General features: G+C 41.8%; 1 protein-coding gene across 4 annotated transcripts in view; it reads left to right on the top strand.

The window, feature by feature from the left end:
* SLC12A1 (solute carrier family 12 member 1) overlaps nt 1–15,631 on the top strand; it is a 90,644-nt gene that overhangs the window by 61,833 nt on the left and 13,180 nt on the right. For all 4 annotated transcript variants that reach the window (XM_044230044.1, XM_044230043.1, XM_044230041.1 and 1 more), the window contains 4 exons: nt 10,009–10,152; nt 12,964–13,095; nt 13,334–13,445; nt 15,250–15,336. In XM_044230044.1, coding sequence (XP_044085979.1) covers nt 10,009–10,152; nt 12,964–13,095; nt 13,334–13,445; nt 15,250–15,336 — 475 coding nt within the window. The remainder of the gene's footprint in view (nt 1–10,008; nt 10,153–12,963; nt 13,096–13,333; nt 13,446–15,249; nt 15,337–15,631) is intronic.

The following is a 15,631-nucleotide window of genomic DNA, read 5'->3' as shown; positions in this document are numbered from 1 at the left end:
AAAATAAAAAAGATTCGTATGATAATCAAAGGCAGAGAAGGTGAAGGTGACAGCCTGAACTAAAGCCAGGGATGGAGAGGAGAGGAAAGGACAGGAGTACTTTGGAGGTCCAGAGAGCAACATCTGGAGGTTGGTTGAATGTGTGGGATACTGGAGAGGAACGAATGAAAAAAGACCCCTTGGCTGACTACATGAATGGTGGTGCTGTCTGTGGAAATGGGAAACACAGAGGAAGAGTGGGCTTAAATAATCTCTTGTGGGAAATTTTACCAGAAATATCCAGTAGGCATTTAGACAGTCCTGGTTTTAAAGGAGAAGTGTGAGCTGGACATGCGGATTTAGGAGATGTTATGGACCAAACTATTTTCTGTGAATTCTATGGTGAAGTCCTAACCTCAGAATGTGACTGTATTTGGAGACAAGGTCTTTTAAGAGGTAAATCAGATAAAATAAGATCACTAGACTGAGTTAACCCAGTATGGCTGGAGTTGTTATGAAAAGAGAAGATTAAGACACAGACAAGCACAGAGGAAAGGAAGAAGACAACTATCTACAATCCAAGGAGTGAAGCTTCAGAATGAAACCACCCTGCCAACACCTTGATCTTGGATTTCTAGCCTCCAGAGCTGTGAGAGAATAAATGCCCGTTGTTTAAGCACTCAGTCTGGGGTATGTGTTATGGCAAGTCGAGTAGACTGATACAGAAGACATCATAGTTCAGGTGAAAATTGAAACAACAGCACTGGAAAAAATAATCCAAAGAGTGCATGTAGTCAGGAGCCACAAGACACAGACAGAGAGACCCCAAAGAAGGAACAGGAAAGGAGTTTTCAGAAAGCGAAAGGAACCAGGAGCCTGTGGTGTCACCAAAGCCGTGGGAGCAGTGTGCTCAGAATGAGAATCACCATTATTGTCCAACAGAGCGGGAAACACACGCAAGATGGTGAATGAAATGCGGTTAACAAGGCACAGATAATCTTAGTGATACTAGTATCTGCAGAGCGGTGTTAGCAGGCTCCAGACTGCAGTAGGTTGAACACAAAATATGAGATGACAAAGCAGAGAATATGGGTGTGGCCCACCACTTTGAGAAGTCTGTATGCAACGGAGAGGAATGAGATTGAGGAGATTGACCATAGGAAGACCCACCGACCTGAGAATGGAAGAGAGGGGGATGTTTTCAGACTGAGGAAATGGGCTCAAGAGAATGCAGGAGATTGAAGGAGGAGGTAAAAAATTAATTAATTAATTAATTAATCAATTAGTGAAATAAAATGAAGGATGACCCATGGAGTAAGATTCTGGAGGAACAGGATGAATCAAGGCAAGGGCGTGGATGGAAGAAGGGGCCTGAAACAGGAGAAAAAAAAATTGCTCTCAGTTCTTTTTGAAGGTGCAGCAGTCCCGCTGGTTGTCCAGCTTTTGTCTAGGGGCATTTGATCTCCAGGTAGAGGAGACTCGGGATTTTGCTGGATCAGTTCAGCAGAAAGGAACAGCCTGTGAGAGATCTGGGAGTGCTGGGGCCTGGCGGTCCAGATTCTATCTGGCCATGTGGGATTGTCTTCATCATAACAGAAGGTGGGGTGAGAGGATTTGGTGAACTTTCTGAGGCAACCGTTCTAGTGAGTTGTAAGGGAGGAAGAGGAAGACAAAATTGGAGATCAAGTGTTTATATGGGCTAGAGAACCACTGTCTGATATGTATACTCTACGATTATGTATGAAGAGCTTTATTTTTTTTAAAGATTTTATTCACTTATTTGGATCACAGAGATCACAAGTAGGCAGAGAGGCATGCAGAGAGAGAGGAGGAAGCAGGCTCCCCGCTGAGCAGAGAGCCTGATGCGGGGCTCGATCCCAGGACCCTGGGATCATGACTGAGCCAAAAGCAGAGGCTTTAACCCACTGAGCCACCCAGGTGCCCCACGTGAAGATCTTTAAAAGTAAAACTGAGAGTCTATCCGGTGCAAAACTGTAGCAAAGACGATACTCTGGAGCCTTCAGGCTTCTTTTTTATGCCCCTATTCTCTTTTATGGTCATTTTACATCTCCAGATGGATATACTAATTCCCACTCAGTGTGCATGATTAATTTATAGTTCTTTCTAGTAGAACTTAATACATTAGTGGCAACAACAGTTAGCATTTTTTTAAAAGTAGGCTCCATGCCCCAAGTGGGGTTGAACTCACAACCCCTGGATCAAGAGTCACATGCTCTGCACCCAGCCAGGTGCCCTTAACCATTTTTGAGCAGTTATCATGTGCCATGTGTATGCTTCCTGTTCACATATAACACTTGTCATCTCAACTACCCTACAGAGAAAATACTATCTTTGTCCCCATTTTATAGCTAATAAATTGAGATATTCCCCCAAGATTCATAAGGCTAGCGATTGGTAGAAGTAAGATTCAAATCTATGTCTGTTTAAAACCACTATTCTAACTTTTAAGGAGATCTAGAGAGGACAATGACTAAGATAAAGAGAGCCAGTGGTGAAATCTGAGATATGGGAATGGAATAATTCCTTTAAGGGGGAGAGGGGAGCTGCCTATCTATGAAAAGATAGACATGACATTAAGGACAGTTACAAAAATCTAATAAGAGACTTGCTCGATTGCTAACTTTCTACACTGTGCTCTTTTCTGTCTTTTGTGCTATGTTTTCCCATCTAAAAAATGAGAATACAGAATTCAATTTGTGTTTAGATTACACATTTGCTTTGTACATTATGTTGACCTCTTTGAGCCGAAAGATGTGTTGTAGCCGGAAAATAATGTTCCCACCTTTACCGCTCCACCCGCCAAAGCGCACCACCAATTTAGTCCTGTAAGGCAACACAGCAAGCAAATTCTGTAGTATTTCTGGAAGAATCCTGGCAGTGAACTGCATCCCCTTTTAATTTCCCATGGGATGTAACCAATTTATATCAACTTTGATGTTTGAAATCTTTCTGCTTCTTAGTCAGGAAAGGGAAAATACAGTTGGATGCTAATAAAATAATTCTAAGTACCGATTATCTAGGGTAAACAAAAAACGGTGTTGTATCGCTACGTGAAGAACGTGCAGAAAAACAACAGCATAATAATAGAAATTAACTTTATGCCACATTTCCATGCATTGTTTTGAAGTTTATGTAATTTATGACACCAGCCTCATATTAGATTTTGAATTGGAAGAAATAAGCTTGCGTTTCATTATATTATACTGTAATATAGGGCTTAATAAGAGCCTGATAAATCTTAAGTATTGCATTACACTATGTTAATGATTATCATCATAGCTTTTCCAACACAGGCACCACAGTGTCATCACAGATTATAATTTAAAGGAAATATTAGCAATTCAGAGTGCCCATATACTGTAGTTAATAAAGCAGTGAATAGAAATCAGCTTTATAGGTAATTTACCAGCTAATGACAATTATTTCTATACTGTGTCACGGGCTTATGTGAGGAGAATAACTATTGTATATAAATAAGATCGATGCTCATAACATTCTAACATGTATACCGCAGCAAATCTTCCAATACCGATGGCTGATAGTTTCTCTTAATAAATTAATTTATTGCCTGACACCATCAAAAAATGTGATATTTCATATTGTTCAATTCCCAGAGGTATTTAGCAAGTTTGCCAACTACAACAAAGCGTGCACATTGTCCTGGTAGGAATAAAGTGATGAAACGTGATCCGCAGTCTATTGCGGTCAAGTGTTCCGTGTAAGTACTGCACAATTTATGACCATCTCAGAGCACGGGGATTCTGCCGTGTCTGCTGGAGTGGCTTAGCCAAATAAAGACAGATGGCAGTGTAGTAAATAATTATTTGATTGGAAGCCGTCCACTGCAGGATTGCTTCCTGCCTTCAATTCGGCGAGACTTCACCTGGGGTAAGTCACGTTGATTCATGTGAGCGTTTACAGCTCCGAGCTGATTGACCCAGGAAAGAATCATAATTTAATAATTAATAAAGAGAAAGGTTGCTGTGAAGTGGGAGGGGACGAGATTCCTCAGTGGGTTTCCCCACTCCCTCTTCTGCTGTTCTCCATCCTTGAGATTCAAAGTGAATAGTAATGTGTAGACTCCCGCCTGTTTCTAAAAACGTCTTTAAAGAAAAAAAAAAAAAAAAGACTGGGGATAGAACATTTGAGGCAATCATGATGAGTAAGTTGAATTTCAAACTACAGTGCCTCCAGTTGGTTACCATACAATGCCAATTTATAAAATATTTGAGAAAGGGTAACTGTTCTTCAAGTGGTCTTGGCATTTGCATGAAGACGGGGCTCAGGATTCTTACTATGAGAACTGTTTGGGTTATGTCTGAAGAATTGGTTAGAAACCCCCTCGACTTGGGACGCCTGTGTGGCTCAGTTGGTTAAGCAGCTGCCTTCGGCTCAGGTCATGATCCCAGCGTTCTGGGATCGAGTCCCACATTGGGCTCCTTGCTCGGCAGGGAGCCTGCTTCTGCCTCTGCCTCTGCCTGCCTCTCTGTCTGCCTGTGCTCGCTCTCTCTCCCTCTCTCTCTGACAAATAAATAAAATCTTTAAAAAAAAAAAAAGTTCTTAAAAAGAAAAAAAAAGAAACCCCCTCGACTGAGAGAACAGAAAGGCCTAAGCTTTTCCTTCCATCATTAGAACCTCAGGGATTCCCTTACTCTTGGAATGAGAGACAGGCAGAACTTTATTCTCTCTCTCTAACTCTCTGCCTTTCTCTCAAGCATTGTGGTTTTTTTTTTAATTTATTTAAAAAGATTATTTATTTATTTATTTGACAGATCACAAGTAGGCAGAGAGACAAGCAGAGAGAGAGGAGGAAGCAGGCTCCCTGCTGAGCAGAGATCCCAATGTGGGGCGCGATCCCAGGACCCTGGGATCATGACCTGAGCCGAAGGCAGAGGCTTTAACCCACTGAGCCACCCAGGTGCCCCTAGCATTGTGGTTTTTATAAATCATGATAGACCTGTAGAATTATCTACTACAGAAGCTTCGAGTTCCTACCTGATGCTCAGGTAGTGGATCTTTATAGGAAAAGGATCCCTTTCCTTGCCTCTCATTCTTCTGTTCAGTCCTGCCTGTCCTACCTTCTGTCACACTGCATCCTGGTTTGTACCATCAGCCCCTATTGGGTCCTCGTGTTGTAACTCTGCATACAGCCTTAACCCTGCTTCTTCTCCACACCTTCTTCGGTAGCCCCTCCCCACAGTACTTTGCACTCGCTCACCCCTGCCTGACCACCATCCTTTTGTTTCCCTTCCTTTCCGGAGATACTTTCAAATGGTTTGAACTGTGTTGAATAGCACTGACTTGTCCTTTTATTCCAACAGACTCTTCTTGAGTGTTTATCATGGTGGTAGGCATGAGTAGGGAGGCGCGGGCACAACGAATAATGTGAAATGTCTAGGCGTAGGCTTTGAAATCAGTCAGACCTGGGTTCAAAGTCCAGCTCAATGCTTTTTGGACTGTGCAGCCTTAGTCAAATTACTCATCTTTTCCATTTCACTTTTCACATTTCCGGTTGGAAATAATCATAGCTCCTATCTCACAGATTTACTGTCTTGTGTGAAAGGATATTATGGCCCCAAAATGTTTGGCATGGTGCATAGCACAAAAGAAACTCTCAATAAACATAGGTGACGAAATACGACATAAGCTACCCTCCAGGAATTTGCAGTCCAGAAAGCATAAAATAAACATGTGTCTTCAAACTATTCCCTGTCACACAGGTGTAGTTACTGGAATAAAATTCGGAGCAGAGCACTGTGGAAAGGTAAAGCATTATAAAAATTTGTCCAGTTGGGGAATTGGGGCAACGACTTCTTCAGAAAAAATGCAGACCGTGTATTGGCAGTCCGAGCGCATCGCGGAGGAAGGGTGGGAACGAGGGAGAACGCTAGAATTGGAAGCAGGAGCGTACAGCCCCAGCTGTGCAACCTTGAACGGTCTGAGCCCCTTTCCTTCCCAGTAAAATGGTGGGAATGCCTGCGAGCTCTGCCTGCATCCCAGCACTGGCGTTGGGATCAAATAAGATCCTCTGGGGAAAGGGCTTTGTGAATCCGGAGAATCAGATGCAGCTGTGATGGAATGAGGGATTATTATCCTCAGCCTCGTGGAAATCAATTCCTGCCTCTCCGATTGTACTCCCTGGGTTCACCCCCTCGTGGCCAATGGCACACTTTGGTAGGTCGGCTAGCCTGTGCTCTTGTTGAAAGAAATGTTTTCAGAGAGTGTGCTCTGGACTCACGTGTGGACAGAGGCGAGCAGTACGCCACCTAGGTTGTGCAGAACAGATCATTAAACCGTCCCTTCTGCTTAGCGCTGAAATTAGGAAAGGACGGATGGCATGGGAGGAGGCCTTAGATCACCTACAAAGGGAATGATTAAGAATTAGCTCTAATAGGAATTTATAAAATCACGGTGCACGGGATCAGACCACTGGGTGGATGGGAAAATCCAAGAAGGCCAAGCAGGCAGATCTTAGCCCGTAGCACAGACCTTTCTCTGCCGGTGTCGGCCTCTGTCTGCCGTCTTGGAGGGGACTGCCGATCTGACGCGTTCTGGGGAAGTCTGGTTTTGTCTCTGGGGCCTGGGATTTTGCAGTCTGCTCTGTCCAGGATGGGCTGTGTACATACCTTTGAGAAAATAGTTGGAGTAGTTCCCGGCTCACTCAGCCAGCTGACTCTGTGACAAAGCAGGATTTATCTTTTCTTCTCCTTTGTCCAAACTCGAGGACAAAGAACGTGGTGACTAGCTCCTCATCATGGGTTGTGCGGGAGCTTGCCAAAAAAGGAAAGCAAAAGAAACCATTTTCCAGCGTGGCTGTAGCCATTGCCCCCCCAAAGAAACTCGCAAATATGCACCTTCCAGACATCACCAAAGAAGAGGTTACCCCACAGCTGGACCCCTGCAGCACCCCAAACAGGAGATAACAGTTAGGGGGCCATCCCCCAGTGGGTGATGTTGCCCATCCTGTTGCCCTGGGGCCAGCCTGTCATTTGTACCTGTGTCTTCAGGGTCCTGCCTTTAAAATGACATATGGGAGGGATCGTCGTTTGGGTGGACTAACTTGGCATGACACCACATGCCCAAGAGTGATGAGGTTTGCCTGACCATGATGTGTTGGAGGGTAATGGAACAACTCTGAGATAAGAGTACCAAGCCAAAAGCCAAAGGTCTTCAGAGTGGGCAGCTGCCAGGATTGGAGTCAAGCCGGCCTCTTTGCATTGGAACCCTGTTATTTTCTGGGTGGCATCAGACAGATTACTCAACCTTTCTGAGCCTCAGTTTCCTCATCTACAAAAGTGAGAGTAATAATAGTAGCCATCTCGGAGTCATTTGAGAAGAAATCATATGCAGCACAGTGCCGGGCACCCAAAGAGTGTGCAAAAAATAGTCACTGCTGAAATAACTCCCGGGCTTCTCGAAATACTCCATTTACTTTGCTTGACTAAGCCCATTTCCAGCGGTTGCATAAATACGCCACCTATAGAACACGCTCGTTGCTTTGCTCATTAAGGGGGCACAAAGCACCCTGCAGAAATGGTTGTTTATTCTTTTCGCAAAGCTGGGAGAGTTGGAAAGGGGAAGGGTTACAATTTTCCATTTCACAGATAGGAAATCAGAGGCATAGGAAAAGTAAATGACTCACTTCATGTCACATAAAGCCCTCCGTAGAGCTGTCGCCGGTCATGACCCCCCCATGCAATGCGGCTCCTGTTCACCTTTGTGAAAGTCAGGGGTAAGCAACTCCTGTCTGAGCTTTAATACCGTCAGCCTAATTTCTCAGATTTTCTATAGTTGCTGATCTTGAGAACCTCTGAAGCTTTGGGGAAATCACATGGGTGATTTGACCTTAAATCTCATGCCACTGGCAAAAGATTAATTGCTAAGACCTGGAAAGAGGCCAGACAATTCTGTGGAGCTGAATAACAACACCGTCTAGGGATGTGACTGTCCTGACAGATTTAGTTAGTACATAATTGATAAATCTAGACTTTGTATAGCTTCGCTTCCCGGATAGATAAGGCAACAGGCTCCAAGGGTTGACATTTACAGAAGCCCTACCAGTGCTATCACTGAGGCTAGGTTTTCTACTCTGTTCCTCAGAACACTGCTTGTTTTCTAAGTCTCTGTTCCCAGCAAGCAGGCAAGACAAGGGGATCTGCAAAGAGGCCACCTTGGCCAGGGATGCCTGTCATTCTTTAGCCCTGTCCCCTGACTGCTTGTGAAGCCCTGTTTCCCCTGACCCATCACAAGCGGACATCAGAGAGGAATGCAAGGCATTACATAGCAGCGAAGAATTTGTCTTCACGATCAGAATCCAAAAAAGATAAAAGGCAGCCAGGGACAACATCAAAGCTTGGAGGGTGGGTCTCAGCGCTGGACATGGCTTGACTCTTGCTCCAGACTTGAGTGTCACGAGATGTTTCTTAGCTATTGAACTCTGACAGGCACACAGAAACCTCAGCTTTTCTTTCTTTCACTTTGGTCACTCATTCCAGAAAGTATGTTGCTTCTCAGAAAGAATTGTTGGGGTGCCTGAGTGACTCAGTCGGTCAAGTGTTTAACTTTTGATGTCAGCTCGGGTCATGATCTCAGGGACTTGAGGGCTCCGTGCTGGGTGTGAAGGTGCTTAAGGTTCTCTCCCTCTCCCTCTGCCCTCTTCCTGCCTCCTGTGTCTTCCTTCTCTAAAAGAAATTTCTCAGTGGGCATTTTTCACTGTAATTTCAATTCGGAGCCCATACAAGGCTTTATATAAAGTTTGGTTACCGTTCCTTAATTCTTGTCTAGTTTTATGCCGCAATTCAGGAGGCATCGTTGTGTGCCTGGTACACACCCGGTATACTTTGATAATTTGGGCATCCGCTTGTCAAATATCCTACCCAGTCATTTAGGTCAGGAAATCAGTGGTGCACTGTGTACAAGAGCTTATGTACAGTGGATCTGGCTTTTTGGGTTTTGCTGGAAGTGAAGAGGTTATGAAATAGACTGCCTTATCTTCACAAAGAAAAACCTAGTGACTTCATGTGTTATGAGAATACATAGAGCTGCTTTCCCAAGCTAGTTATTACTTTCTGAATATAACTTGTCAATATATATTACTTTTTAATAATCATTTGGAAAAAGTCATATGATGTATAATAATTTTATTGCATAGACACAGTTTTTCATTTTTTGTTTTCTTTTTATTTAAGCTTCACTAAGTTAACATGCAGTGCAATATTGGTTTAAAATTTGGTGGTTCATCAACTAGAAACAACACCCAGTGCTCATCACAACTGCCCTTCTTAATACCCATCACCCATCTAGCCTATCCCCCACCTTCCTCCTCTCCAGCAACCCTCAGTTTGTTCGGTATCATTAAGATTCTCTTATGGGGACACCTGGGTGGCGCAATCCATTAAGCGGCTGCCTTCAGCTCAGGTCATGATCTCAGGGTCCTGGGATCGAGTCCCACATTGGGCTCCCTGGACAGTGAGGAGTCTGTTTCTCCCTTTCCCTATGCTGCTCTCTTGTTTGTGCCCTCTCACTCTGTGAAATAAAGAAATTTTAAAAAAATTTTCTTTAAAGAGTCTCTTGGGGCACCTGGGTGGCTCAGTGGGTTGAGCCTCTGCCTTCGGCTCAGGTCATAATCTCGGGATCCTGGGATTGGGCCCCGCATCGGGCTTTTAGCTCAGTGGGGAGCCTGCTTCCCCCTCTCTGTCTGCCTGATCTCTCTGTGATCTCTGTGATCTCTCTCTCTATCTGATAAATAAATAAAATATTAAAAAAATTTTTTTTCTTAAAAAGCCTCTTATGGTTTGTTTCCCTCTCTCCCCCCATATGTTCGTCTGTTTTCTTTAAGTCCCACATAGAGTGGAATATTCTACTTTTCCCACTTAGCACAATACCCTCTAGCTCCATCCATATCTTTGCAAATGGAACACTGTTTTTTATATTAAAATAGTTTTTAAGTTGCTCCTAGAAACTTCATCACTCTGAGTTAAGTAAATGATTTTTGTCTTTTTGCATTAGATGAATTAGAGAAATTGGAACAGGAGAGGCTGGCTTTGGAAGCTACTATCAAAGATAACGAATGTGAAGAAGGAAGTGGAGGCATCCGAGGCTTGTTTAAAAAAGCTAGCAAGTTGAACATTACTAAGCCAGCTCCTAAGAAAGGTAAGTACCTTTAAAATTCACAAGAAATATCCAGAAATGAGCCACTGATTGAGTATTGTTGGGGGTCAGAAGTCAGCATCTAAGATGTTGGGGGCATTTAGTCAGCAAAGGACTGAAAGACGCTTCTTTCAAGACATTAGTACAGATGAAATATGTAAGTTATTTATCAGTAACAATAAGCCCTTTGTTCCATCTCATTGTAAAAACTTAATTTTAAAATAATAATATTTGGTTTGGGAGTCTCATGGTGCCTACATGGATTTGAGTGCCATAAAATGGACATTTCTTAGGATGGAAAGAGGATAGAAATTTAAGAACCAATACCCAAATGGATTTATTTATACGTGCGCACGCGCGCGCGCGCACACACACACACACACACACGCCCCTTATATTCCCCTTGCAGACATTTCAGGAGACTAAAAGTTAACTAGGACAGTAAATGAGAACCCTAATTTTGAAAAGCTTCTTTGTCACAAACCAGAATTTTGGACTTGGAACTTTTGGACTAGGAAACTAATTACCTGTAGATTTCAGCTGAGTGGTACATTTACCTCTGAATGTCCAGTATGCACCCCAGGCATGGGAGACTACAGAATGAAAGCTTTCTATAAAACTTATAAACAGGTGATTCAAACATCTGACTTTTTTGAAAATTGACAATCGTTGTCTTTCCAGAAACACTGCCCGTTTGCGTTTAATGAGGTCCACGGCGACCTCTGCTGGTAGAAAATTAGAATGTTAACATCCACAAATAATCCTACACGTAACAGAAATCACTTGGTGTGAGTCCAAGAAAACATCATTTCTCTAGGGAGGGTTTTCACGTTAAATAGCAAGATCCAAATTGAGGCTTAGCAGGCTTCTGGTCTAGTTTGACAGGACCCACCCTTTCAATGAGATCCTTCAATAAGCCCCTCTAATACCCCAAGGTTTGGTTCTGTTTGCTTGTTTTCCTGCTGTAGCCCAAGGACAAAGTTTCACCTGTAATACAATATTTACATAGAATAACATGAAATGTAAACATCGCCCTTCTTCAAATAATAGAAATATCCTTGGGTTTCTGGAATATTCACCGGGCTATAGGAAAGCCTATTAAGTATTGTCCACTTTAACATGACATTGTCCAAAAAATGATACATTTGAGTCTCGAGTTGGAGGTACATCAGGACCTTTGGGTGTAAATATTAGACTAAGACCATCTGGATGCTAACTGTTTTCTTTCCTTTTCAGTTATTTGGTTTATTCATGAGAAATGTTAACTATTCATTGTATCTGTTCTACCATTCAGTTATTCAATGTTAGTTACAGTCTGGAAAAGCAGTGGAAAATTCAGAAGTCATAGCCCAACACTGTTCTTTGGCTGATGGGAGAGGGAAGCATCTGTGTTCTTATTAATGAGAAGGGACTTCTTATATATCCCGGAAGCCTGTTTCTGTGTCACACATCTCTCGGCAGAAATGCATTCCTCTGAAGGTCAACATGTCTGGTCAGAAAAGCAAAAAGATGTTACGTTATATTTCCCACACCTCAAATTTCAAATGCAGCCCTCAAGGAGGCCCCTTCACCTCTCTGGGCTTTCACTGGTTGACAACTGTTTGGAGTTCTAGATCAGGACAGACCCTACCTCCAGGCACTAATGCCTGGGTCCTCTGGGGGCTTTGATTTGCATGGAAGTGGGGGTCGAGTTTGGTCCATTTTGTAAAGATATTTACTTTTTCTCTCAGTAGTCCTAGGGAGAGAGAAGCCATGTAAGATAATTGCTTCAGAACTGACAGGCCCTAAACATGGAAACAGCAAAGGACAGAACAAAGCATCTTCAGAACCTCTCAGATCAGAGAGGAAGCTCTGAAGCAGCCGTCAGCTCGACTCTAAGCACTTTGCTGACACCAACTCTTTGAAATGGAGCAAAAAAGTCACAACATTAAAAGATGTGGAAATGAGAAATAATATCTAGAGTGGAGCAATGAAAACCTCTGCTGCAAACAGGAGCCAGGGTCCTGCTCAAACACTGGCCTAGTTCCCAAGGACACTGTCACTGGATCTTTGATAGAATGGAAAGTGCATTAAAAAAAAAAAATTAAATACTTTCTGTGCACCCTTATCTCTACCTCAAGTGAAAGAATTTTGTCTCTCCATATTTCCTGGCTTCTCCATCTCATTCACAGAAATTCAAATAGCTCAGTGGCTTTCCCTGCACTTCACAAGTTTTTCTCCGAAACAGAAAAGCAAGCCAGACTGACATTAGGACCAAAGGGTCATAGAGTCAAGATACATCTGGTCCCTAGCCACCTTTGTTATCCAGACATTCATGGAACTGACACCAACTGCACTCAAATAAATGCTCTAATGAAGAAACACTTCTGATTCTATTGCTTATCTCTAGAAGATCAATCACCACATTTTCTACTCTCAAGTAAACTTGAAAATAGGATTAAGTAGAGTTATAACTGAAATTTTGAAAAATGGGGATATTTTGGCTATTGTATCAGATCATGTAGCATCGTTACCTGCCTAAGTAATAATTCTGCCCTCACATTACTAGAGACCTGAAAATAATCTACTGCTTTATAACGAAAACTGTAATCATGAAACCAATACCAAATTCTTGTGAACTATTCAAGGTGATCTAAATCACTGTGGGACTTGACCTTTATCTCCCCTTTTCTGAGCTCACTGTTTACCCATAGGGATAAGAAAGCTTACAAATTCATGACCCTCCCTCTATTTTCCTGAATAGATTTATTGGCAAGTTATTTTGTTTCTTTCTTCAAAAGACAAATAGGTCTATTTCTTTTTCTTTCATTACAGACAGCAGCATGAACACAATCCAGTCAATGCACGTGGGGGAGTTCAACCAGAAACTGGTAGAAGCCAGCACCCAATTTAAAAAGAAGCAAGGAAAAGGCACAATTGATGTGTGGTGGTTGTTTGATGATGGAGGTAAAAACAATTCCAGAATATACACTAGGGAGCAGAATTACCATGTTGATCAATTTAACTAACTGCACAGGGAGGTATATGAAAACACTATCAGCTGGAGAACGATATTTCAGTGTTTTCCCAAGATTTTAAATTATTTAGGAGCAATGAATGTGGGAATGAATAAAGATGTAAAGCTATTCATTTCCTTTCAGCAAGATAGATTCATTCTTTCTGTCATAATTTATTCTTTTTTCAGGGTTAACACTCCTTATCCCCTATATCTTGACTCTCAGAAAAAAATGGAAAGACTGTAAATTAAGAATCTATGTTGGAGGGAAGATCAACCGCATCGAAGAAGAAAAAATTGCGTAAGTAGCTCATCACTCCTGCCGTTAGAGCCCTTTAGAGGTCTGTTACTTTAATGCTTTTAATTCTAAGAACTGTAAGTGTTTTTTTGAGACACAGCAGATTTAAAGACAAAACCACCATGATGGGTCTCATGTTTACTTGGTTTTCTGGTCATTAAGTCACCTGCATACTTCTTGTAATCACTGTCTTCATGTCCCTTGATCCCCTGCCACAAATGCTTTTCAAAAAGGAATTTCACACAGAGGCCTCATCTCAAGTCTTGAATGGGACTATCATTACCTTGTACAATGTTTGCTTGGAGTTGACCAGCGAATGTATCCACGAAAGGAAAAGCCCAAAGAAATTTGTGTCTAGTACTTTCTTTGGGGCCATTTGAACCTGCTGGTTTATGGTGGCCACTCCAGCACCGCACACTTAAAAAATAGAACCGAGACACTGAACCTGATCCTCATCCCAGCCCTTCCCACCATGAGTTGTGGGGCCTTGCAACAGTCACCAGGACCCAGACCTGGGTGCCCAGTTTCTCATCTGTAGCTTGAAAAGAGTTTAAATGGATGACTGTTGAAAAGTCTTGTAATTAAAAAAAATAAATAAATAAACCAGTCTCCCGAGCACAAATTTGCATCTTTGTCATTGATTTAGTCATGGAGAGCATGATTTAGTCATTGTGGAAGTAATAAGCATGTTAGGAACGCCGTGCATCCAAAGATCTCTAGGGGAAATTTGGAGAGGGACCTTCAGCAGCCCTGAATCCCTCATGGCAGGCCCAAGTTCTGAGCCCTTCCAGAAATCACAAAATAATGACAGGCTTTTATTCAGTAATTTTTCGTGTTTTTCCCCCTGTCCTGGAAAGATTTTATATATATACACATATACATATACATATACATATGCATATACATATACAAAATATATTTTATATATCCACATATAATATAAATTACGTATAGTAAGCATATATATATATATATATATTTAATTCCCCTTAAAGAGAGTCATATTATAATGGCAACTAACATGTTGGCTATAATAATTTATATTTTCTTAAAGCCTCCAGTAACTTCCTGGGGCAAGTGATGAAATTTAAAAATGGTTGGTGGATTAGATGACAGCATGGCATCAATTTTAAATTTGCTAATTTCAAAAAGTATACCTTGTTTGTATAAGAGAATGTTCTTATTCTTAAGAAATACTGAGGTATTTATAGGTAAAGGGGCAATAGCTCCAGCTGGGCAGGTGGATGGGTGAGTAGAAAGCAAGCAAGAAAGAAGGAAGATGTAGATAGACGCAGCTGTCTAGCAAGAGAAAAAGGGGGTACCTCAAATAAACACCTGGTGATTTGGGGATTTTTTTTGCACCACCCTTGCAATTTTTCTGTACCTTTGCAATTGTATCAAAAATTTCAGTTGCCAGGGGAAGAACCTCCAATATATAATGATATATCATCATTATTAGTTTGTCAGCACATTGTCAATAACTCTAAAAATGATCAGCAAGATAATAGTCAACAATGTTAAAACTTGTTCTCTTTTTTCCCAAATGGTAAGGAAGCATGTACAGCTCTGTATTATCTTACTTGAAATGTGAATGCAGAGTTAGGTTTGCTATTCCTAGGATCTGAATTTACATGAGTCTGTCTTTACCTTTAGTGGAATATGCTTCGTCCGCATTTAATATACAGTGATGGAAATCAAACACTAAACACAGCCTTTGTCTGACTGTGAAGCTGAAATAAGACGTCAACTCTTTGTCTGAAAATAATTACATATGCAATGATGAAGTATTTCTCTCTTGTATTTCCAGAATGGCTTCTCTTCTGAGCAAATTTAGGATCAAATTTGCAGATATCCATATCATTGGTGACATCAACATTAAGCCAAACAAAGAGAGGTATGAAGCATTTAACAAGACCCATTGTTTGCCCCCAGTACTCTCTCATTTTCCTTTGTGCTGACTATTAAAGAGTAAAAATGTTATCTATCGACTGTAGTGAACTCCTAATAAGATATAATAAAAAGGGACTTGGAATAACCATGCAGAGTGATCAAATATATCATAAAGGAAGGAAATGATTTTGCGGTAAAGTGGAGCTTGAGGCGGAGAATTGTTGAAACACAGGTGAGTTAGCGTTTTAGGATTGCCCTTCATGTTCATGGTTTCTATGGTGGCAAGAGTAGCAGGAGGC

Source organism: Neovison vison, chromosome 13 (genome assembly GCF_020171115.1).
Source record: "Neovison vison isolate M4711 chromosome 13, ASM_NN_V1, whole genome shotgun sequence".
Taxonomy (NCBI): Eukaryota; Metazoa; Chordata; class Mammalia; order Carnivora; family Mustelidae; genus Neogale; species Neogale vison.
The sequence above is the reverse complement of the archived record's forward strand: the minus strand, read 5'-3'. Positions and strand labels throughout refer to the sequence as shown.